At 42.1% G+C, this 25,915-nt stretch overlaps 1 protein-coding gene and 1 pseudogene across 2 annotated transcripts; one reads left to right on the forward strand and one right to left on the reverse strand.

Annotated features, from left to right (window-relative positions):
- Positions 1-7,033: 7,033 nt before the first annotated feature.
- LOC127758839 (uncharacterized) lies at positions 7,034-9,367 on the forward strand (annotated as a pseudogene).
- An 808-nt stretch (positions 9,368-10,175) lies between these two features.
- Positions 10,176-24,798, reverse strand: LOC127768299 (pre-mRNA-processing protein 40A). 2 transcript variants are annotated; one of them, XM_052293859.1, is made up of 30 exons: positions 24,404-24,798; positions 23,650-23,743; positions 23,465-23,533; positions 23,068-23,367; positions 22,808-22,927; positions 22,632-22,693; positions 22,431-22,500; positions 21,575-21,627; positions 21,428-21,485; positions 21,012-21,340; positions 20,856-20,928; positions 19,042-19,140; positions 18,888-18,956; positions 18,745-18,822; positions 18,533-18,619; positions 18,410-18,444; positions 18,136-18,241; positions 17,855-17,935; positions 17,672-17,764; positions 17,546-17,599; positions 17,339-17,455; positions 17,160-17,258; positions 16,754-16,801; positions 16,572-16,664; positions 16,300-16,407; positions 15,211-15,275; positions 13,178-13,280; positions 12,667-12,993; positions 11,298-11,455; positions 10,176-11,145 (listed from the first exon to the last, which is right to left on the reverse strand). In XM_052293859.1, the coding sequence occupies exons 2-29, from the start codon at positions 23,683-23,685 to the stop codon at positions 11,321-11,323; spliced, it is 2,967 nt and encodes a 988-aa protein (XP_052149819.1). In that variant the 5' UTR covers positions 23,686-23,743; positions 24,404-24,798; the 3' UTR covers positions 10,176-11,145; positions 11,298-11,320. The 2 variants fall into 2 exon arrangements, with proteins under 2 accessions (XP_052149819.1, XP_052149811.1); XM_052293851.1 differs by having other exon boundaries at positions 22,808-22,939.
- Positions 24,799-25,915: the final 1,117 nt, after the last annotated feature.

The raw sequence follows: 25,915 nt of genomic DNA on the forward strand, positions 1-25,915 counted from the left end.
TTCCAATATCGCGACGCATGGTAGACATGATGTTGAGGCTGTGTCTTGTGGGTACAGTGGTACATCTCTGGCCAGAGTAAAACTATTCGAATAGCCGTGCCCGCGGTTATGGGCGAGTTGAGCAATATTTTTCGTGATTAGTCTGACACCTCTCACAATAATTATGGATGTTATAACTGGTAATAATTTTCTTAGCTCCTGGTTTGGAGTTAGATCTATACAGCCGGGTATGGTTGTTCAGAATGGTTGGGCCTGAGCAGCATGGGCGTGTTGTTCAGTGTTGATTAAAATTAATGATTAAAGTACTATATTGTTTTATTGCTCTTAAATGTTTGCTAAATGCTGCTTTTGCAAATGAGCCTATTTTATGCCAACCTTTGGTATCCTTGTGTACTTGCATATTTGCTGTGTGGCTTGTTGAGTATGTCATATGCTCATTCTTGCAATAATCAATGAACCTCAGTTGAAGAAAAAGGATCCAGAAGGAGAAGACGTTTGGCTTATACCCCAGTTGAGCTGCCTGTGGGAGTGGAGCTGAAGCCATTGCTAGACCGTTATTCCGCTGCTGTTGTTTTTCTTTTCTTTTGTAAGTATGTAACATTACTATTATGATGGATTTGTATACTAAATTGTCAGTTTGTGTACCTCGGCTGATTCCTGGACGAGGATTTTATGCACAAATTAGTTCGGAAATTACTAGTAAATTTCCGGGCGTGACAGTCACCAAATTGGGAAGGACTGTTTCAAATCCACAAGGTTGTGTCTAAAGGAGCTTATATGTTGCAAGGACTTGATGGTCAAGTTTATGGACGAGCACTTAATGGAAAATACTTGAAGAAATATTACTCAAGTGTATGGGTTAATTCATGATCGGCTGAGTTTGCTGATACGTGTAAAGCCGATGTGTTTACATCGCCTTGAGATGGCCAATATAATTATATCGCCCTTAGCTGTTTTATTATCATAATCGGATGTGTTTTGCCGATGTATGATGGCCGATATGGTTATATCGCCCTAAGCGGGTTGTTTTCATTCACATAATCGGCTGTTTGCCGTTATAGGATGGCCGATATGGTTATATCGCCCTTAGACTAATTTATAATTTTATCAATGTCTTCGTCATTGCAAAATTAGGAGGGCACATATATGCAAGAAAAAATTGAGAATTTTTTAACAACTTTAGAAGTTATATTAATCGGCACAAGAGAATATCAGAACAAGTAGATGAAGTATCAGAGTTTTCTAGCCGATTACAAAAATTTTCTAAGTCCTATTACATGGATATTCATTGGGATAAGTAATACTGGATAGCCGATACAACCCTTTATCTAATTTACTCTACTTCTTCGATCGCTTGGGCGTCTTGAGCATCGGTTCCAGGGATGACTGTTAAGGACTTAGTCATATCGGCGACATTTCTAATGGCCGATTTCAGCTTAGCCTTCTGCTCCTCAACAGCTTTTGGGATATCGGCTAGTTTCTTGTGTTCCAGATCCAGCTCGGCATTGCATTCTTGAAGTTGTGCCAAGAGATCAATCTTTTGGGCTTCGAGCCGATCAATGTTGGACCTGATCGGAACCTCAGACAGCTGATCGAGCTTGGATTTTTCTTCATGCACCAACTGCCGATTGGCTTGGATTGTAGCTTCGATATCCTTGTGCTCCCGCCGATCAGCTAATCTTTGCTTAGCTCTTTCCAGCTTGAATTGATGCTGCTCGAGGTATACTGCTGGAGTAATAATATTGGCAAGATCATCTGGGATCTAAAGTTGAATTTCCTTGAATCTAGCCCGGATTGAACCACAATCGGCTACTAAGCTATCTAACGATGACCCTAGCCGATGAGATATATCTTCAAGTGTTTTCTTCACGTCATCGGACAAGGGAGCTAGAGCCTTGCTGGTGGTATCTTCTTCTGTCTCTTCATCAAGGTAATCTTTGATATCAAACGAGAACAGATCGGCTAATACCTGCAAGAGAGAAAGTTGAAGATAGTTAAGCATCAAGACAAATTGTACAGCTGATTTGAGATTTTTGAAGACAAAATTTACTGGGATAGCAGGAGCAGCTGGCCGATTAACAACTTTCATGGCTACCAAGTTTAACCAAGTTTGCAGCAACCACCATGGTCCACCTACACCAACAACTGAGCCGACAGCTATCTTGGCCGATGCATTATTCAACATTTGGTACAGATAGCCGAGGAGGATTTTGCCTAAGGGGAATTGTCTCTTTGTTTCTAGGGCTTCAGCTAGAAACTGCCAGTTGGTTGTGGGGCCACAACTTGATCCGCAGAACAGGAACTTTTCAAGCCACATCAGCAGAAAGACTACATGCTCTCGAGGGGTGACTGGCCCTTTGCCCTTGTACGCTGCAATATACCCTGACCAGCCTCCAATGCTCTTGGTCTTGAACTCAAAAGTGTTTTTAGTGTTCAAGCTCATGGGATTAGCCGATGAGGTGACATCTAAGCCAGTGATCATTGTGATGTCTAGCAGGGTTGGGGTCATTGGCCCTTGGTTAAAGAGTAAAGCATTAAGTGTGTTCGACCAGAAATAGGCTGCAGCGGCCATCAGGTGTTCGTCCTTAGCCGAATTTGCTATGGTCAGGGCAAGTGCTTGGCCGATTCCAATTTCGTCCCAGTGAGCCTGCTTGCTAGCCGATACCCGCTTGTACCATACAGCCCAACTTTTCTTAGGGGCACTTTTCTCAATGGAAGGCCAAGATTTGAAGGTGTTTTTCCAATGACCTAAGTTCAGGTTGGCTAGTCTGAAAGGAATCCTATTAGTCTCGGCACTAATAAACTCATGGGGATCAGGATTGCCGATCGGACCGAGAAAGTACTGGTGCTCGTTTGACAGACTAGGAACCGCGACCAAGTTGGAGAGATGCTACAAATGCAAAAGAATAGAGATGAAGAAAAGCTGATCTATTGCACGGAAAAAGGGATCTAGCCGATAAGCACGTACCTCTGCGTACTCAGCCGATGGCGCGACAGACGGGCTGGCGGAGGTCGACATCGCCGCGGGCGGAATCTTGGCCGGAGAGGAGATCGCCTTGGAATTGCCTTGCGCACCGAGGGGATCGCCGGAGAGAGAGAAGACAAGGTTTGCTTAAGCGGTGAAAACGGAGGTGACGGTGTGAAATTTCTCGGAGATGACAGTTAATATTTAAAACACCACGCTAACGGTCAGAAAACGGCAATGAGCGATATTCTTGGAAAAACAGATATGGCAAATCCGAAACATTACCAAATATTTCGGACTTGGGGGGTATGTGTTAACGACCAAATTTGGTAATATGAGTATCAGAGATGAAGATCAAACAGAAGTGGAATCTAAGACAGGAATCGTTACGGAAACAAAGCAAGAATTGGCTAAGTCCGAATCGGCTACGACCTTAATTGGCAGAGTTCGAGTCGGACAAGGTTAGTCGATTGAGCCGATTTTGACAATACGACTCGGTATACGTCATCGGGTTGAGTTGAAGTACTTCATATGGATTGCCATATACGGATTGAGTCCTAAGGAGGCAATTGTATCTATTAATTAGGATATTTTATGTAAATTCCTTATAGATAAGTTTGGGCAAAAGTCTGCCGCAAAGACTTATGGTATCTTAGAGTTTGTTAGAGATAAGAGTCGTGTCCGACAAGGACATATTTTGTAATCTCGGGTATAAATAGACCCCGAGCCCCATGTAATAAAATAACACACGTTCAACAACAATTTCGGCGCATCGCCACCCTTTTACTTTCATTTTGTTTCGACGAGATCTTGCTTTCGGGTTGAGCTGCATCGGTTTCGATCTTCAACTAGGGGTAAAACTTGTTATGGCGGCTTGCGTTCTCGGGATTAGTGCTTCTATCTTTATGATACTCTAATCTTGTTCATGTAAGTTGTCGAGTTATCATATATCTTATATAATCTCTGACAATATCTTATATAATCACCAAAATTTCTGTAGATCGTTCCGGAAATAGAGTAAGAATCGGCCGAAGTCCAAATCGGCTGCGACCAGAGTCGGCAGAGTTTGAGTCGGATAAGGTAGCCGATTGAGCCGATTCTGACAATGTGACTCGGTACACGTCATCGGGTTAAGTTAATGTGCTTCATACGGATTGCCACACGCGGATTGAGTCCTGAGAAGACAATTATATCTATTAATTAGGATATTTTGTGTAATTTCCTTATACTTCGAGTCGGTAAGGGTCCGCCTTAAGGACTTGTTTGTATCTTGAGTTGTAATAGTGTTAGGAGTCATGTTCGACAAGGACATATTGTGTACTTTGGGTATAAAAGTAGCCCAAACCCCATGTAATCAATTAACAATCAGTTCAACACAATTTCGGCGCATCGCACCTTTTTACTTTCGTTCTATTTCGTCGAGTTCTTGCTTTCGGGTTGGGCTGCATCGATTTCGATCTTCAACTAGAGGTTAACTTGTCATGGCGGCTTGCGTTCTCGGGATTAGTGCTTCCATCTTTATGACACTCTAATCTTGTTTATGTAATTTGTCATCATATATGTTCTATAATCTTTAGTAATTACTCTATTTAACCCGCAATCGGCTAGTTCTTATTGTTAGGAAAATAGCCGATAGGGTTAAATCTTGCTGTTAATCTAGATTATATAGCATATCTACTATCTCTTAGATGCTTTCATCATCTTGCTTAGATCTTATGTTTATCTTTATGCTTAATGCTGCATCGGTTAAGTTTGATCTATTAAGTAATATTTTTAATCGTAATATCTTGCTTGTTTTATGGTTACTGAAAGAGATAGCATCGGAGTTTCAGCCGATCTTACCTGATTTAGCTATTTTATATCTTATATGCTTAATTGTTATGCTAAATCCACCCTTTGTGTTAAGATCTTATTGTATTAGAATATGTTAGGCTTCCTGTTTAATGTATTATGTTTATTTTAATATCTTAATATAGAGTGGTGTCGGAGTATCAGCCGATACGTACTAGATTGATCGGCTATGCTGTGAACATTCATATAATTATCGTGTTAATGCATATTTCGACTTAAGTGATTTATACTGTCTCGGCATAACGACCGATCTATCCCAATCACTTGGTTTAAATATACATCGACGTGACAATTATGTACTGTTAACATCTACAGCCGATCGAGTAGACTTAGCTTTATCTTATTTATTCACAATGGCCGATCGATCCCAATATGACATCGGCTCGAAAATAAATGATATGTCATCGGCAACTAGCCGATCGGCTATCGTTTATGGATTTAACCGCGGTTTCTTTGTCTTTCTTTCTTGTTGATTGCAGGATCAAATCAACTGGCACAATCACGAACCTAAAGGCAAGATTTTTGACCTGCACTGAAGTTAAGCAGATCTTCCAGGCCAGTGTGTGTTTTTCGCATCAACACCCTCCCCCTGCCTCCTAATCACTCACTTTGTTTTGCCCCTCGCCGCCAGTTGCCAACCCCACAACTTCGGCGGCACCGCCTACCCATTCCATGGCTCACCGCTGGGTCGCAGCCTCCCATGGCCATCCCTCTAAGGCTGTCGAACTCCCACCTCTTCCCCCCCCCCTCCCACCCCCTTTCCACCCCAACCCCAAATCGAGACTTGAACTTGTCGGGCCGCCTTCATTCGTCGGAGCTCAAGAAGAAAAAATGTGACATGAATCCAACCGTGAAGGGTTCAACAGAATTCTCACCTAAAATTTTTGTCGAATGAAGGTTAGCAATTCAGTAGTGAAGTACTACCTACAGAATTTTAGGGTTGGACACATTTATTTAGAAAGTAGGTAGAATTAAATGGTGAAATGTTGTAATTGGATGAGAAGTGGAGGTAGGTGGAGAAATTAAATGGCGGATGATTGTGATTGTTGTTAGTAGTATATTTTAGTATAAGTCCTGAAGACTAAAAATTACTATATTTTGGATGGAGTAATACATACTATGTGCTATACAGGCATTGTTTAATTCCCAGAAAATTTTTCCCAAAAATGTCACATCGAATCTCTGTACATATGTATGGAGCATTAAATATAGATAAAAAGAAAAACTAATTGCACAGTTTGCATGGAAATCGCGAGACGAATCTTTTGAGCCTAATTAGTCCATGATTAGCTATAAGTGCTACAGTAACCCACATGTGCTAATGATGGATTAATTAGTCTTAATAAATTTATCTCGTGGTTTTCAGACGAGTTATAAAATTAGTTTTTCCATTCGTGTCGAAAACACCTTCCGACAACCGGTGAAATGTCCGATGTGGCATAGAAAATTTTATTTTCACGAAGCCACATTGAACCTGCCTCGCCTCACGAAAACGGTCGGAAACGATCGGAAAATAACCTTTAACTATTTCCATAATCATATTTTCTTGGAAATGAAACCAAAAAGGGTATAGTCAAAAACGAAAATGATATCAAAAATATCGGAAAACCAGAAACGGAATAATACGGATGGAAATATGTCGGTACAGATCGGAACCCGGTAACAAATACGAAAACATTAAACTATAGAAAACATATATTTAACTCATAAGTATGTTATATGTATAAATAAATTTAAGCTATACTATATAAATAATAAATTAAATCCATTTTAGCCACGCACTCAAGTTAGGATTTGATTGAAGAGTCAATCAATCTCTAAACTGTGGGTAAAGTAGAGACATACCCTATAAATATCAACATATCTAGAAATACAGTAATTACTATATTATAAGAAACAGTAATTTCCATAAAAATACGGTAAATACGGAAACGATCGGTATAACAGCAAAACCATTTCCGTTTTCATTTCCATATTTTTTACCATTTCCATTTCTTTGGGTCGATTACCATTTCTGTATAGCTCGGCCGGTAGAAAGTCGGAAACGAACGCCTGTTGGACGAAAATATTTCAAAATTTGTATTGGGCCGTTCGCTTGAGAAGCGCAGAACATCCAGAGTTCCAGACGTAGTACACCTATATAGGGAAAGGATTCCTTCATCTTTTAGAGCTCTGCATCCTAGCGTCCAGTAACGTCCAGTACAAGCACGACGAATCCTCAGCAAACCACGAGACTTTCTCCTCGCCGCCGGAGAGCAAACGGCTACATGTCCAGACTCCGCCGCGCCGCCCTCGCCGCGGCACTGGCCGGGACGGCGGCCGTGGCGGCGAAGCCGTCGGGGATTTCCGTCCGCGTCTCCCATCCGCCGCAAGACGGCGCCGCCACCACCACCCGCGGACACCTGGGCCTCGTCCGCGCGCACCCTGGGCTGCAGGACCTCAACGCGGCCCTCGCCGGCAGCAGCAGCGGCAGGGACGCCTTGTTCCTCGACGCGGCCCACGCGCTCGCCGCCGGTGCACTCCGCGCTCCGACCTTCACCGGCAGGTACCTCCGTGAGTTTGCCAAGAAACTAGCGGCCGCGGAGTCCACGGTCGTCTACCGGGTCGAGATGGGCCTGGCACTCGTACACGCTCGGGACGGCCGATTCGACCAAGCGCTCGCCGATGTCGCCCGGCTGGTCGCGGACAGACCAGGCGACCCCCACCTGCGGATCACCTCCGCCGCGCTGCGCCTCCTGCACGGCCGGATGGGGACCCCGGCCGAGTGGCTCAACGGCCTCCCAGAGGACGCCGGATGGAGGGTGGCGTTCGAGGTCGTATTCGCCATGCCCGGGTCCTCGCCGCTGTACACCCAAGGTGCCGCCGACAGGGTAGTCATGTTGCTAGCGGCCAAGCTCGCCGAGGCCGTGCTCGTCAAGAATTTCGAGCAAGGTGAGTGGTCCGTCGCGGACAAGCTCGCCATTTCGTTGCTGCTCACCGCGCTACGCCTCTTCGTGTCCAAGTACAGCCGTTTTCCGTACTTCACGAGGCCGAAGTCGACGCCGCCGCCGCCTTCCTCCGGTTGCCGCGAAATCAAGCCCGTCAACCTGCAGCCGGTGTTCCTCGTGGAATGCTCCCAAGCGATGCTCGCGTCGCTGCTCCGAGCGCGGCCGCTCTGCGGCGAGCGACTCCGAGAGGCGCGCGCCACCGCCGAGCGCGCCCTCGCCGACGCCGAGGCGGAGGGCGACGACCTCGCGGCGGTCGACGTCAACCTCCTCCTCTCGCCTTCCTCGCCGCCAGGGACGGGGACTTCGACGACGCGCTGCGGCGGTACAAGGCGGCCGTGCAGAAAGACCCGTCGGACTCCCGGCCGTACGAGCTCGCCGCGGCGCTCTGCGCCATCAACGGCGACGCCGCGGAGTCAGAGGCGTGGCGGCGAGACGGCAAGCAGCACGGCCGCGCTACTGTCGCTGTCGCCGTCGCCGAGCTTGAGCTGCCAGCCCTCCTCGACGAACTGGTGGTCGCGGCGGCGCTCGGCTCCGGGATTCTGACGACCCTCGACCTCGAGCGTGGGGGACGACGGCGCCTCGTGTTGGTCGCCGCGTGGAGGGAGGTGGACGCAAGGCTCGCGGCGGCGGTGCTGGACGACGACCTGACATTGCCGGAGCGCGTGCAGCTCCGCCTGCTCCGCCGTTTGCTGCGCGGCGAGACGCAGCTATTGCTGGACACTGCCAGCCATGGACTGATGAAGAACTCCACGCGTGAGAGTGACTGAAGTTTCAGGCTTGTCTTCTCGCTTATTCTTACGTTTATCAGCTAAATTTTAAATTTTTCATTTTAGATTTGATTTTAGGGTTCTTTTATCGTATTTTATTTTTTAGCCTTGGATTCTAAACTGCCAAAAATATGTATATAAAAATTTTATTTATAAATTATGTTTCATTTGCAAATATGTCAGTTTGGTTTGATGGGCCGTTGGTGACTTGGTGCCATACTTAACTGCCATCTTTCTATCTCAAAATTGTTTTTTTTTTCTTTTATGGCTGCAGAATTGGGAACGCGCTGGACATCTTGATTCGTGTCTACATTGTTGGGGAAGAGGATGGGAAGTTAAGACAGTGAGAAATAAAGGTGGATCAGTATGAAAATTTGATTTTTAGTCTCAATTTCTTTTAAATTAGCGGTGGGAACTGGGAAGTGATATAAGGGCAGTCCCAACCCTCCATTTAGGATGGTGTCTATGGTATTAACTACATTCTCATGTAGGACTTTTAACTTATGTGTCACTATATTAATTAAGAGAGAGAGAGAGTGAAGAGAGAAAGAAACTGGGTCTCATGCAAGACATAGCTTCAACACGAGAACATATGCACTAGACACTATCAAGTTTTGCAGTGGGAGAAAATAGTGTCTTCATAATAGATGAAGAATAAATATGATTGGTAAAGAAGAGAGATGATGTATTTATTAATGACCCACTTTAAGAAATTATGGGTTGTGGAGTATAGTTTCTATTGTAATGTCTTATTGATATGTCACCATAGATGCTATTTATGGACACTATGGGTTGAGACTGCCCTAAGTTGGTACTTCTTCAATTTGCTTGTCGTTCTCCATACGTTACAAATTAAATCGTTGTGGCAATTTACATCGCTACCGTATTAATAACATAACAATAATCTTTTTAAGGCAAGTATTAAAATTTCCAGTGATGAGTACAAATAGTAGTATGGATGCATTGATTATGGGTAAGAAGGAAAGTATACATCTCGGAAAATGTTTTGGAGTATGAGAACGAAAAGTACTTTCACCAAAATTTTAAATGCTAGAGCGATAAGAAAATTGAAACAGAGGTTGTATGGAGCTTTGATAGAAACTATATCTTTGAGAAAACAGATGTTTGAGATTGGTCTAGACAACCTAAAGAGGAGCGGCTACATCGGTTCTCCTAATAAGTAAATGACAAAGCCAAAATTTCAATTTTCAAACTTAATTTTAAAATTGATTTTAAGATATTTCAACGTAGTTTCTTTTTCAGCATTGGCTTTTAAGTCGCTAAGAACACATATAAAAAGTTTTACCTATAAATTGATTTTTCCTCCATTCCTAAGGACCCCTAAATCTTATGCTGTACAGATTTGGGTTCAACCGTTGTAGGCGAGTTGTCTGGACATGCATGACTTGTTTGCCGTTGGATAGTTTCCAAGCATGCAGCTTTTGCCGACTTTCAACTACTAGTGGATAATTCATTGTAACTAATAAAAGCCAATTGAAACGCAGCACACATGCCACACATCACAAAACGCATGCAACCCGACGGTTACAGGGATTGAGAAACTAGTTGAATAGACAGCTCCAGTACAGACCATAATGGTCATCATGAACAAACAGCAGCAATGAATGACTTAAAACACCCAAATGCAAAGGGTCCGTCTGTGAAGATTAGTTAGTAATTGTTCCCTTCCAACAAAAAAAAGTTAATAATCTACAGCCATAATACAAGGATGGATCATGTTATCGTTTCAGTATCAGCCATCCAACAAACATAGCCTACAGAATCAATGTATTCATGAGAATATCAACAGCGTCAGCTGCAAGTACATCTATCTATAAAGCACCATAAATAGCAGCAAACTATTACAAAACTGCTACCATACGAAAACTATGTTAGATGGCATAGTAAATAACAAGATGTTAAACAACTCCAAAGTGAAAACCACGTCAAAACGAGTATGAAACTGCTGCAGCAGCACGACCAATGAGTGAGTTGGGCAGGCTTTGCCTCTTGCCATGCTTCCAACCAAGTGTGCTTTGCATTCCATGCACCCACAGACAGGCCTCGGTGTTACAGCAACAGCCAGGTGCCGCTCAATGGCAACATAATGCAGGAGACGGGAGATCCATGGAGAAACACAAGTCTTGTAGATCAAGAGCTCTAATCAGGATACAGTGGCCACTGGGCACAGATGATTCAACGAAATTGTCAGTTATAAACCTCAGCATTGCATGCATTTCGCACCTAACCTTCTAAAGGATCTTTTTCAGCCACTAAACACTTTACAGCCCTCCCCCTCCTATAACAAATACAACCTATACCCAGACTGACAAAGGGAAGGGGATAAGAAGATAGCTAGAGGCAACAAAAGTTTTGCAGTACAAGAACCTTCATGACTACATTGTGAGCATCCAAACAATGAAGGCTATTATTGTCCATTTCCAACAAGTCAGATCAAGACAAGAAGATAATCCCCATAAAGAAATTGTCCTTCTCTGGAGGAAAGCATTTATAGTTGCCAACAAAATGCACCATTTCATATGTCCAAAACAGGAGGGGGGACTGTATTGTGATACTGCAAAATAGTATAAAATACTAAGTAAATCTCAGAGCATGTACACTAATAACAGTGATTGACACTACCAAATTCTTAAGCAGATGCGCTACTTGAGCAAAACAAGAAAACGGTATTTAACTAATAACATGGCAAGGAGCAGTAGTACTGACAATCTCAGCGGAGAAACGAGTGACTAATGAATCTCCCCATCTTCTCCAAGTTCACCATCTTCAAGGTCATCACGTGTGCCATTTCTGCGGGAGCTATCTCGATCCTTTTTGTGTCTTTTGTGCCGATTTTCACTATCAGAGTCCGAAGCATGGGTATGCTGCATGAATAGCATTCATAAAATCATTACATGTTCTAACTAAGTTTACTCAATCAGATAAACAACCATGTGATTTACAAAACTGATTTCCTGCTGAATACAAATATCAAACATGCAAGAGAGATATAAGGTATAGTTGATTAGAAAGTCAAAACTTTGTAGATTTTGACCCCCAAAAAAGTAGTTAGTCAAATTACAAGTAAATTTGCAGTAAGAAGGTTATACCAAAAGATTCATCAAGATGCCAATAGATTCATATTACATAGTGCTTTCAAACAATAGGGAGCACTTTAACAAGATTATTGCTGGTACAAGGGCTAGAGACAAGATTTCTGGTTGAATACAAATATCATATACTTTATGCAAGAGATTTACAAGGCATAGTTGATTTACAAAGTCAAATTTTGTAGATTGTGACAAAAAAAAAGTTGGTCAAATTATAAGTAAATTCATAAGGTATTTTTTATTTATACTTATCAAACTTTACAGCTTTGTTTGGGGGGTGGGGGGTGGCCAAAATACAAAGTGCATTTCTTTACCTACTGAAAAATACTGTACAAAGGTTATACCAATAGATTCATATTTCAAAGTGCTTTCACACAGTAGGGATCAATTAACAAGATTTAAGGACATCCTATGACATTGCTAATAAAGTAAGCAGCCCTTCTAATATTATTAGTTCGAAGGTGGTATATATGGCAGTGTTACTTTTTGCTTGAACATCCTAAACCCAATTCTCCCATTTCACCAATAAAAATTACAGTATTAAAATACCAAATTACTTTTTGGTAGAAAGCATGAAGTGATGGCAATGTCAGCTTGTAACGGTTCACCAAAAGCTGTGACAGACATGTTTGCAGTGTCCTACAGCCACTATGGCTTTTACAAACAAAAGACGACTTAAATTTTAGCACAAACAAAATCATCCACCAATGAGTCCAAATAACTGTCCACTTGAACATCACAAGACAAAGGCAAAGCACAGTCTTTCAGTTCAATAAAAGTTGGTAAACGTATATCAGCACTAATATTTGGTGAGGGTGGAAGGTACTCCTCAAGGGATGGTGGCAATGTCTGCTGATATATTTAGCACTAAACTGGTAGTTTTTATTATCCTAGTACCAGGGCCTGTATGCATGATACAGTGCCATATCAGCACCAAATCGCCAATACTTAGAAGCTTGATTTGCACGAAAGCACAAATGTTATACCTTCCTTGATTTCTTGCGATCACTGCTATGTCTACGAGACTTTTTAGAGTCATCCTTCTCATCCCTTTCAGAGCTCACATCATCTGCAGTGTCATGGTGGCGTCTCTTATGCTTCTTTTCCTTGTCCTTTTCTCTTTTCTTGTCTTTTGAGCCATGGCTATCTGCATCAACAGCATCAATATCCATCTCATCTTTCCTCGACCGATCCTTTCCTTTGTCCTTTTCTCTTTCTTTCTCCTTGTCTCTTTCTTTTTCTTTGCGTTCTTTCTCCTTCTTTTCTTTCTCTTTCCTCCGTTCTTTCTCTTCACGTTCCTTCTCTTTTCTTGCCTGAATAGAAGATACAAATTCAGGCGAAAAAAACATAAGTCAATGCTACACCTGACAAAGAAACAGATGCTGCTGATACAACATACAAGTAACGATGTTTCACCCATGTTATACACATTCTGACACCTTCAAGAAATGCAGGTAAACAATATATCATATGATAAAACAGCCATCAGTACATTACCTTTTCTTCCTCCCTCAAGCGCTCTTTCTCTTTTAACCTTTCTTTCAAGTGGACAACGCACTCTTCGAAAAGCTCTCTAGAGTATGTTTCGCTGTCCAATGCCCTAATGCAAAAAATAGTATAAAATCATTCAAAACCCAGGTAAGACATAAATAACATAAAAGTATGACAGAAAACAGTCAAGCAAATTCAGTCATTCAAGGAACATGTATTTTGCAAAGGAAGCTCAGTTAAAATCTGATTCAGGCAATTCAGTAATTCACTGCCTTGCTTGCCATGTTTGTGAACAGATACAAAAACCATTATTTATAGAGAACTGATTTGCCATACTTACTGCATTGGACACAAATTTTATTTATGTGTGAGCTACAAATTGTATTGAGTAACAATGTAACATACAGTTAGCACAAGAGAATCTAGGTCCTAAAATTCTGCAATATGAATTAAATTATATATAAAATGGATGTGCCACAGTACTCTGATTACAACATCTCAAGACTTCAACGCAAACTTTTCTTCGACCCATCGTTACTATGGCCATTCATCACGACAAGGCGACCCAGCACTCTATGATCTAGGCAGAAGGGTGTACACAGGGTGCGAACGTACACAACAAAAGAAAGAAGAGAGCAAGAAAATGAGAAAATATATGGGTCAACAATGCGTTCAGCAAGTCACCACATTAGCTTCGTACACTTAAGTCAGCGGAAGAGCCTATTTAAAGCCCACCAATTCTTTTTCCTCAGCTGCCCTAGCATAGTAGAGGTGCAATACGTACTCCTCCCTCTCCCATACAGAGTAGCCCCTCCTTCCCTCTTGTGCAATAAGCTATAATGTGGTTTGTGCAGATCCATGGCAGGATGGAAGCACCACCACGCAGGGTGAGTTTCCACTCTCATTTCCCTCACTCCTTGCCCACAAGATGGAGCCACAAAAGTTCCTGGATCACGAGGAATGGAGTCCATCTTTTGGAACGCCCTTGCCCACAAGATGGAGTCACAAAAGTTCCTGGATCACGAGGAATGGAGTCCATCTTTTGGAACGCTGGTTAAGAATGCGGGTCGAGAACAAATGTTTTTGGGACGACATCCACGATGTACATTCGGAATGAGAGAAGATTGGAGAAGACAGCATGACAAGGCGTGGAATCGACCAATGAACTCGAGCGATGCTCTGCTTGCACAAGAGGGCCAGACGTTCTCCTATCACTATCTCTTTATGTTGTGAACTAGGCCAAATGGGCTAGCGTGGCTCATTAACATGTTAACCACTTAATCATATCTGAGAACCTCTGTTCTCTTCTCCCACATAGCCCGCAGCTTGCGCCCTCCTTAGCCACCAACATCAGTGCCCCCATTGCGCGACCACCTCTTGGGCGACAAGACAACACAAGCCTTGGCCAACGCTATCACCAGCCCCTCGCGCGAGTCGATTCGAGGGCATCGACTGCACCCCTGTCACCATCCATTTCTCTCTTCTCCACCTCTCCCTTCCCCTCTTCAGTTTGTTCCCCATCTAATGGCTGAGGCAACGCCATGGAGACTTCATAGACCAAGCAGCGACCAATTGACGCCCCATCCATTTCTCTCTTCTCCACTCCCTTCCCCTCTTCAGTTTGTTCCCCATCTAATGGCTGAGGCAACGCCATGGAGACTTCATAGACCAAGCAGCGACCAATTGACGCCCGGGACGATGATCAGGCAACGACCCATCCACGATCTATGATGCGTCACGACGACGTGGAATGTGGGCTCGTCCCGCAGACCAGGTTTCTTAGGCCTTGCCTTGTGGCTTCAGCATCATCCAAACGACACCTTGAAATACATGATCTACCAATTCTGATTGCTTCCCCCCACAAAATTGCAAGATTGAACCCACGTATCCTATTTACCACCAGGTTGAACACAAGTATCCTATTTACGGAACTAACTTCCTTCCAGCTGGCAAAGCCAGTACACCAACCAGTTTAGTGTAACCAGGAGGCATGGTAAACATTTGTCACAATACAGTAATTTTCAGAGGATTGCCCTTACTTGTACTCTTGGCTATCTTCGAATAGTGCTTTAGAATCATCCCATGTTGAAGAAGCTGATATTTCCTGCATTTTTTTCAAAGAAATATACATCAGTACAAAAAAGATCAATCTCAAAAGTGTAGTCTCGTGACTAGTCTAACTGACTCTATAGATAATACTGAACTATTTGCCCATGCTGTTGCACCTGGTGTAAAGCAAAGTGCATTCATGAATGTAGGTTCCACATGCAACCATTTCTCCTAATGTCCTCCAATAAAGCTTTAACAAAGTGCCAAATTCGTATGCCTTTACGATTTGAAATGAATGTCTATCCATGATTTATCAATATGCAACAAAAGTAAAACAAGATGGACTTCTTTATTTTGGCCAGTTTCTGGGACCACATTGCACACAATTAGAACTATACTAGATAACCTTGCTGTCACCTTTAGACCGATTTTACTGTACATAAAGTGGGTAACCCTAATTCAATTATCAATTCCTCAAACCATTGCAAGTCACCGCTATAGGAAATCATCAACAAAATTAGTTCTGACCTAAAAGCTTTCAAGAATCATATTTAGTGAGCCATAAAAGCTCATGATTCATGCACTCCAACAACACCAGTAGTATTTATGGTTCCAACTCATCAACTATTTTTCTATGCAAAAACATAAATAATACCACATCTGTGAATTATAAAAGAATGTTACCAATAACTAACAACTTAGTTCAATGAGTACCGAAGTGCAGCCACTTTTCCATGATATCTTTCAACTACACACTTCGAATTTGATTACCAGTTACCAAATACAGTTCATTGCCATGCTACCAATCATCCATATAATTTTTAAAAAGGAACTACATTGTAAATTGATTTTATCAGTACTATATATGCAACAAAAGTATAAATAAATGAATAAAATAGAAGGCATTTATGGGTCATGTCGGCAGCCCAAAAGTCTTCCAGGCTGTTAAATAGTTCTACACTGCTATGTTAACTTTGTCCTGAAAATTGCTGGACTTTGGATAAGCATAACAGGACAATTCAATGTAGGTAATCAGCAATCAATAGGCATGATGTACAACAAATTACAGAGTGTCATACCTTGATTGAGTACAAAAGATCTGAGAAATTTTCACCCAGACGCTGGCGCTTCTTTGCTTCCTTTACCTCCTTTTCCCTGAGCCTTTCAACTTGATCATCAAAAATAAGCTGCAGCAGATCCAGCAAAGATAAGTAACAATATCGACAAAAATTCTTATCAGTCCTACAACTGAACATGGAAATTGTTACCGCAAGAACAGCATCAATAATACACATATATTATCATCTTCATCAAACATAATCAAATTTTCAGGGTGACAAAACAATAATACCTTCATGTTTATGTTTGTTATTCCTTTCAAAGTATCATCCTCCGTAACAGCAGTTTCGAAATCCTCTAGTGTCCATGAAGTCGTCATAGGAATCTAAACAAAATTACCTTGTCAGCCAGATGGCAAACTAATTTCTACAGGTAAAACTTACCTATGGAGCAAGCTTGTAAAATAAAAGGTACCTTTCCAGACTTCACTGCTTCTTTAATTCGGGCTTTGTCATCTTGATACTGAGATAAAAGGATGGTAGGTACATAAGTTCATGCATAACAAAAAATAACAGATATTCCAGAATTTAAATGGTGATTGTGATGAGATGAAAATATTGTAGACTCGTGCTTTTTTGTGACATGATGGAAATAAAATTTGTTATTGTGTTTTACAAAGCATGAGAATGGATAGAATTAACATCTTTCAGCAGGACCAAGATGTAGGTTTTTGCCATAGTTGCTGGCCACCTCTATTCACTACAGATTTTACTTGCCATGATAATTGCAATTCCAAATTCAGGCATAGAGGCAACTATAGCACATTGATGACTTAATACATTGGATAAGCAAGAGTATACTACGAATTTTAAAGGCCAACCTGTTTCTCAAGCTCCTCCATTACATCTTCAAACAGATCTTTTGGCATTGAACCACTTATGTTCGAGGCCACAGCCAAGTACACAGAGGAATCTTTAACCTGTAAATCGATAATTTTATGAATCAAGAAAAAAATTGTTGTCATTTTAATCGTATTTATAAAAGGTCGATTTCAATGACCTGGGCACAGTAATCACGCCAACGAGTTTTTGCAGTAAGCATTCCTTCAGCTACATGTTCTTCCAACATCTTGCGAAATTCATCACGATTTTTGCGCTCTTGCCTCCTTACTTGTTCCTGACAGAATTGACTTATATTAAACATCCATAGTGGTTCAAGACATCGAACAAAAAAAAAAAGAAGTGAACGTTATGTGACCAAAAAAACCTTATGTATCCGCTTGTGCTCTTCCTCTTCTTTCTCCAGATCCCTTATATACTCCTGGATTGCACAGAAATGCATAGTTGAAGCACAAAATAAAGAAAGTCACTGCAGATCTAAAAAAATACTAACTTGGAAAATCTCCAGTCGATCGATCTTTTCAAGTCGGGAACAGCGTTCATCATCCTCAAGACGTTCTTGAACTTTTCTCCACTGGGTACTTGTCTGCAGCACAGAAATATATATGTTTCTCATTGATGAAGCTGTTTGCATACTAATTGACTAAACAGTTAATAGGAGTAGTAATGAAACAACCTTTATGAATTCACATGACTCGAGAAAAGCTCTATATTCTGCTATGTGCCTTTTGTGCTCTTCAGCAGCCCTGGCTCTTTCCTATAACAGGATGATCGTTAGATACTTAGATCTTGATCATACAGTCAAGTCATGCCAGAAAAATCTCTAGTTTTGTTCTTAGACATACTAAAAAAACTAAGAAATTGCAGAATAAGATTCCCAAAAGTGTATTCTACAAACAGATAAGCGCAACACCAATTAAAATTTAAAAGGGGAACAGAATTTCAATAAGACAGAACCTTCTTCTGTAGTTCCATAAGATAGCTCTCAAATAAGTCTTCACGCTCCCTTGGACGCTCAACAGCACTAAACCGTTCATCATCCTCAAACATAGTTATTGCTTTACTGCATAACATTGAACACGAACAAACATAAGGCATCCTCCAGCACCCCCACAAAAAGTTACAATGTAAACAGCAACTAGAAACTAACAGTTTGGTAAACAAAATTGCATCGAACTATCACAGGACTGTTATTATGTATGAATAGAAGCTTGAAGTCAGTGGCGCATACCTCCATCTTGTTGATGAAGTAAGCTCCTTAGATTCCTAAAACACATAGCAGAAAGTAAAATAGTCAGTATAGTCAAGAGAAATGAGTGTTAGTAAGGGACATAACATGAGTTAGATATCTTACTTCTAGCATAGCTAAAAAATCATCACGTGCCTTCCGCTGTTTGATACGTCTTTCTTCTGCTTCAAGCTTTTTCCTCTGGTTTAGATACTGCAAAAACAAATAGGCCTGGCTTCAGTGAACCACTAAGTGAAGAATAAAACAATGCAATAGAAGACTTCAACATTCCATGTAATTGCTAAGACAGATTCTAGCTCGTACAACAAAGAGCTAACCTCATTAAAAGCTTGCTTCCTCTCCCCAAGAGTTTTGAGGGCACCATACCTTTTGTCATTTATGATGACCCTCATAGCCTAGACATATTATATCAGTGTCAAGCAATTCATTAATTGATATCGATTCAAGTAAAGTTACATACCTGATCCCATGTCCAATCAGACTCAACATTTGATGATTCAAGCAGAGCTTTGAACGCATTTTTAGCTTCCTATAAGTCAAAAGAAAAGTGTACCTATATGAGCTTAAAACTTGAAATGCACAGTCAATTCTTAATATGTGCAAGTTTCCCTTACCAACTTATTAGCATAGGTCACAGGTTCTTCTTCACTAGTTTTGTCTTCTACTGGAGTAACATTGATCTTCCCTGGAACTGCCATGGTCTTTTTGGCCTCCTACAGAGAATATAAGCAGCATAAATGTACAGGTATACACATAAAAACACATACATACAGACAGACACACAAACACACAAACACGAGAGTGAGATATATCAAATGCAAATGTGTAGGCACTTAGAAGAGCACAACTGTGACCGTCGGCATAGCCCAACCCTAAGTAGGCCTAAATTTCTTCTAAGGAATTAAACTCAAATTGACATGCTTCTGTCACCACTCACTATTCCCTACGTCCCAAAATATAGCTACCCTTGTAGTTCACTGAGGGAGTAGGCAGGATGATTTCCTTATCCCAACTCATGCTAACCCCAGAAAAAATATCCAAGACTTGAAATGAAAGAATAAAGATGTAGCAAATGATATTTCTCTATTTGGAGTAAATTTCACAAAATTACAGATATTGACCAAGCTATCGTAAAACTATAGATTTAATACTAAATTTATCACAAAACTACAGATTTAAGGTGGAGTATTGCAAAACTACAGATTTAGTAACAAAGTTATCACAAAACTACAAGTTTAGCGCATATTTAATCACAAAACTTGGACGTTTATAACTCAAACATAACATTAGTATTAAGGATTTAAACCATAAAATCTTTAGTTTTGTGACAATTTTATTATTAAACCTGTAGTTTTGCGATACTTAGTCTTAAACCTGTAGTTTTGTGATAAATTTATTGTTAAATCTGTAGTTTTGTGATATATATCACCTTAAATCAATAGTTTTGCGATAATTTGGACAAAGTATCTGTAGTTTTGTGAAATTTTGCATATTTTCTTTTCGTATTAAACAAAGCATACATATCCATGTAAGGAAAAAAATCAGTGTTTGCTTCCATCCGAATTGAGTCACACCTTGGGATTTGTATTACAGCAATTCTTGTACAATTGTCCACCCTAACATACGTTCCAAGTAAGAAGTAGCATGTATCATGGCAATATTGCACAGGATGGTGATAATAGATATTTTCAACTGAAAATTCACCAGTGTGGGAATAATGCTCAGACTATTAAGCTACTTAACATGTAGAATATATCCAATCAATCCTAGGAATCACAGATAAACGATACTGTTACGGCAATACGGGGATACGAAATTTTTGAAAAATGTGGATACAGCAAGTATACACATATTTCAAAGCAGGAAAAATATGGAGATGATATGATATTGAGATTACATTGTTAAAATTACAAGCAATGGCATGAGAAAATAAGTGGTACATTTTTCTTACAATCTCATACTTTATTAGGTTCTTAAATGACTATTGACTCCCATAGAAGTATCGGTGTTACCAGAGTACAGGATTTATCAGACGTAAGTTCACAGTAATTTTGAAGGACCAGAACATATGTTTCACATTAATTTTGAAGCACCAAACCAGCTTGAGCTATCCTAGGGGATCTTTAGTTTCTTTCACGAGATTACTTGTTCAGATAAGATTTTGTTTCTTTCAAATATTTGAGATTAAATAAGACTGTTAGTGCCTCTCTCATCTCTTTTCATGAGGATTTGGCACAGTTTTGAAATCAATGAAAGACAAGCTAATCTATCGCCTAACTCCCATTTTCTCTAGTGTCTACTCTCCCCTGCCCATCATTCAACAACATAGCTCCAGGCAGAAGAGGTCATAACTCAATTATCATACACTTGCAAATATTAAGAACTCAAACTATAAGTCTAGAACCCTGTGAGAGGACACCACATGTACCTCCAATTCTTCAGCAGATGCTCCATTTTGAGTGTCAGCAGTGCTAGCTAGAGATGGGTATTCGTTATTGGCTCTGAACAAATCATATAACAACTATATTAGCAACATTTAAGTGGTGACTGGTGAGGAAGCATTGAGTAAACCATCGACAGTTACCTGCTAATCCCTGCATCACTTGCAACTGATGGAATTTCTGTGCTTATAACAGGAGTAACAACGGTACTTGGACCACCATTTTGCATGGCAGTATTAGATGAACTGGAGGTGTTCTCCATATTGTGCGAAGGGCCAGCACCAGGAGGAACAGAGTTCGCTGCTGCATCAAGTGTACTTGGAGCACCCATAATCGTTGTGGAGGACTGGTTAGCAGGTACAGAAGAAGGTTCCACAGAGTTTGAAGTGGGTCCAGAAGGAGCACCAGCAGTTGTTTCCGTTTCTTGATCAGGGCGTGGATTTGACGCCTTCTCTGCTAATTCACGCGCAATCTAAAAGGGAAGAAAAAATTGTTTATAGATATACAACAATATTCAATAAACAAATATAAAATCAAACATCAAAGAAGGCTGGCAAACCTTTAACTCATCTGGAATCGTCCATTTGGATTGCTTTGTCACCTTATTGTAATAGTACCTGGAATGACAGAATAATAAGAACCGGCAAGAAAGTGATTTGTTTAACTTCATACAGATGTGATAGCATGTGTTCCATCAAGAACTTACTTTCGACCCTCTTGTGTAGTAAATTCTTTCCATTCAGTAGAGGCATCAGCTCTCTGTTACATCAAAAAATAAATAATTAAGAACACGTAACTTTTAGCATAGCAAAGATGCAGAATCAAAGATAAAGTTGAAGTTGTAATACGCTAAACGTTCCATACATCATTTCAGTAAGAAACTAAGAACATGCATTGTCCTCTCGTGGAAAGAGTAAAGAGTTCATTCTGGAAATAGAAGTAGTCAATATAGTGATGAATTCCAATTCACCCCCTTTAGACTTTCAAGATGGTCCAAATTGAATAAACCCCTCAACTTTAAAATCCAGAGCAGTTTACAACCTGATGATGGAATTGGTAGTAGCAATACCAATCCAAATGGTGGCTATATCAGACAAGTCAGCAAAAGCCCATAAGCCATGAAAGGAAGTCATTGCACATATTCAGGAAATTCATGTAAAAATAAACACAAATCTCTCTTTGACTATTCCTCCTATATCTCCCCTCTTTCTATTAGATGGATTACCAATTAATTTAGCAACTTAAACTTAACAAGACCAAGATGCCATGTATGTGACCAACATGACAGTTGCTTAGGAAACCACAACCGAAGAGTGTTTAGTACTTCCTTTCAAAGTGGAGATGAGTCAGTAAGCAGTTTTGTAGTGCGTGTTAGGATATGGACTATTGTAAAGTAGATGGAAGTAGAACAGACCATTCCATAAATTTTAAGAGATAGACAGAACACCCTAAGGGAAATGTAACAAGTCATGACATGTTTAGCATATAAAAAATTAAGGTAACCGAAGAATATATCTACAAAAAGGTAAGTGTAGATGACATAAGCACACAGCACAACTAACCTCCAACGGTGTCATCAACTCAGCAGGTTTCTCCCAACTTGATTGCCTTGTCTTCTTATTATAGTAGTACCTTAAAAAGGAGAGAAATAGAGAAAGCAACCAAATAAGAATAAAGGTGAAAACTTGCGACACAACAAAAGATACTGAGCACCACCAGAAAGTTAATAACAAAAGGTAAGTAGGTAAAATGATTCAACTTACTTTTTCCCATCAGCTGAAGTGTGCTCTTGCCAGTCTGAAGAGCTAGTTTCGCTGGAATTGATCTGTTCATTTGCAAACTCAATTATTGCAAGGTAAGGATGTCATATTTGATAAAGCACAGTAGTAAACTTAATACAGAAAAATAAACTGATTCAGAAGAGATCAGTGATATTTACTGAAGGCATTGTAGCGGAAGATGACATCGGCTGATGCCCAGGCTGCACAAGAGGTACATTCTGACCTGGAGCTGTACCCCAAGATTGCACTATGGGAGGAGGAACAGATGATGGTTGATACTGCAGTGTAGCCTATACTAGTATCAGTAACTTATCGGCAAGGGGTGGCATTCAAGATCCGGCAATAGCTTTGTGAAATTAAATACATATATCAAATGAACAAATAGAATCCACAAAGTGCAAGGAAAAATAGGACTTGCCGTATAGGATGGAGGCGGTATAGGGCCTCCCATGGTGGGCATATGGCCTCCAGGGAATGTCGCTGGCGGCTGCAGAGGCCCAGATGACATAGGTCTAGCTGGCTGATAAGCCATAGGAACTGCTTGTGATGCAGGTGGAACTTGACCAGAGTGAGGCAAGTGCTGTGTAGGTTGCTGAAAATGTGGCATCTGACCTGGCATGCCAATATTAGCTCCTGGCATGGCCTGACCAACAGGTCGAAACTGCTGCCCCGGTTGCATGAACTGAGGAGGTTGTTGCTGATGAATCACCGGCCTAAACTGAAATTAGAGAACGAGATGACATATTAGGAATGTAAAATATGATTAAAATGGTCCATGCTGTGGATAAAGGGGAAAATTCAATCTTCCAGTTTACCTGCATAGGCATCGGAGGTCCCAGATTTTGTGGTGGGACACTAGAGCCCATCATAGGGGGCCTAGATTGCTGCTTGAGAGAGAGAGAAAGAGAGAAAGAATGGTAAAAAATTAGCACATCACACGACAAAAATCAAAACTTCACACTGAAAACTGCCATCCTTAAAACAACCAGACAACATTTACCTGCAGTGGCCCAGAAGGTTGCATATTACTTGCCATCAAAGCACATCAAAATGTGATGCGAAAAAGAGGAAACAAGTTTTTCCTAATACAGTGGCTGCCAAGTGACAAGGAAAGGAAGAAAATGACGGGTTAGGACATTAAATGCTTACGGATCGATCCTCTTCCGAAGATAACTGCAATATTTAACTAAACTCAATAACAAACTTGCTCTGCCAGCTGCACTTTGGCACAGTATTTAGACACAAATAACGCTGTGTTAGTATTTAGTAAACAGGGTAACGGATACCGGCTTTTGGATCCTTCCTCTCCCTCCCTCTCTCAGCGACAGAAGCAAAAGAAGAGAACTTACCGTTACCATAAAAACAAACATGTCTTATATACATAGCCAATGAGCTAAAACTAGATATCAGTCCAGTGACCTACTAGCGGGTATAGATTAGACATTTGAACACAACTGGTCTCCTAAACCACATGCCCTCATATACATATCCATGAAAACAGATTTCAAATTTTATCTAAGCACGACCCCCCCCCCCCCAAAAAAAAAAAAAACTAAGGGAGGATCGAATTATCAGAACAAAACCACGTCTCGTGTTCTGAAAAAAACTAGGGCAGGGACAGATGATTCCGCTAAATCCTAAAACAACTACCAGGAGCAAATCTATATGATGGATAAGGGCGATTGGTGCCTATCAACGAGAACAGCGAAACGAACAGAACTAGAAAAGCAGAGCTAGGGTTTCGTTACTCTTACCGCGGGGAAGGAAATCAATCCAGGTCCGGATCCGCGCCACTTCCAGTAGAACGGAGGACGACGACGACGCCGTCTCAACCACGGGAGAAGACCCACCCGAGAGAAGTAACCCCCCTTCGATTCGGGGTGGCAGCAGCGCCTCGGCGGAAGGAGACCTAGAGGGCGGAGCGGGTTCCGGCGGCGCGGGGCGAGGGCGGCAAGGAGCCCGGCCTCGGCGCCCCCCCTGCGAGATTACGGTTGCCGCGCGGCGGCGCGGGGCGAGAGACCAGTAGCGAGAAGAGAGAGAGAGAGGGAGAGATGCGGCGGCGCTGTCTCCACACGCCGGCGGCGAGGGCGGTGTGGGGTGGGGTTGGGGTTTAGGGCAAAAAGGGGGTGCGGGCGCCGAGTCGGGCAAAGGGCGGGCGGGGTGGGGTTGGGGTCCCAAACCAACGGGTTACCGATACACACACCCCTTTCCTGTCTGGGACCGTGGGACGGCGCGGGGTATGTATGTGTCAATGTCATGTATTGTATCGGCGAGGGAGAGACGCTGCTTGGCGTTGGATGGATAATAGCAGGCACGCGACGGGAGTTTTTTGCTTTGGGCTTTCGGAGTCGCGTTCCTCGCCTCCTAGAAGGAATAAGTTCACTCCAGGTCCCTCAATTTGTCGCCAAGTCTTGAAATTCGCCCCTGAACCGAAATATCAGGTGTACCTCGTCCCAACTCACAATACCATGCCAATTTTGGTCACTCGGCAGTAAAGTAGTTGTTTTTAGCTGACGTGATGAGTGGGACCCAAGTGGGCTTGTCAGCAGCCAACTCGTCTCCCTGTCCCTTTCCCTTTTCCGTCTCTTCCCATTTCTCAGATACTCAAGCATCGAGCAGGGTAGTCGGTGAGGAGGGGGTCGCATGCGATCTGTAGTGGTGAAGGGGAGGGACTTCCTCATCATCATGCGCGCCCCGACTGTGCACGGGGAGTCCACCCTGATCATGCTGAGCTGCACCTATCAGAGCATGGTCACCATGGAGACCGTCCACATGGGAGGCGACACGGGGATCGTCCCTCTCATGGTGGACCCCGTGAACTACGACGTGTTACGGAAGGTCGAGTAGGAGCTACACCATGTCTAGGCCACGGAGGACATGGTGGTCATGCGCACCGCCACCGAGCAGAGCAACTTCAAGCTGGTTGTTGCCGTCCTCGACAAGCGTCATGGCGTGCTCAAGTCACGCGCGGAGGAGCTATACGACAAACCGCGGTCCGTGACGTAGGCAGCCGAGCTAAGGGAGATGCAGGACAGGGTGGTGATGCGTCAGGAGATAGAGGACTTTGGTAGGGGCTTAATGTGTGAGAAAAGGGATGGGAAAAGGTGGAGGAATGGGTTCACCTCGACGAGGCGGAGTTGGTGGCGCGAGGTTTGGCCAGCGGGGCTCCGGTGAGGGAGATCGACCGGCGGCAGCGTGGTGGCCAGACATGGTAGAGAGAGAAGACGAGAGCTCTAAGAGTTTGGTTGTGGGGGAAAATGGAGACA

Source organism: Oryza glaberrima, chromosome 1 (genome assembly GCF_000147395.1).
Source record: "Oryza glaberrima chromosome 1, OglaRS2, whole genome shotgun sequence".
Classification (NCBI taxonomy): Eukaryota; Viridiplantae; Streptophyta; class Magnoliopsida; order Poales; family Poaceae; genus Oryza; species Oryza glaberrima.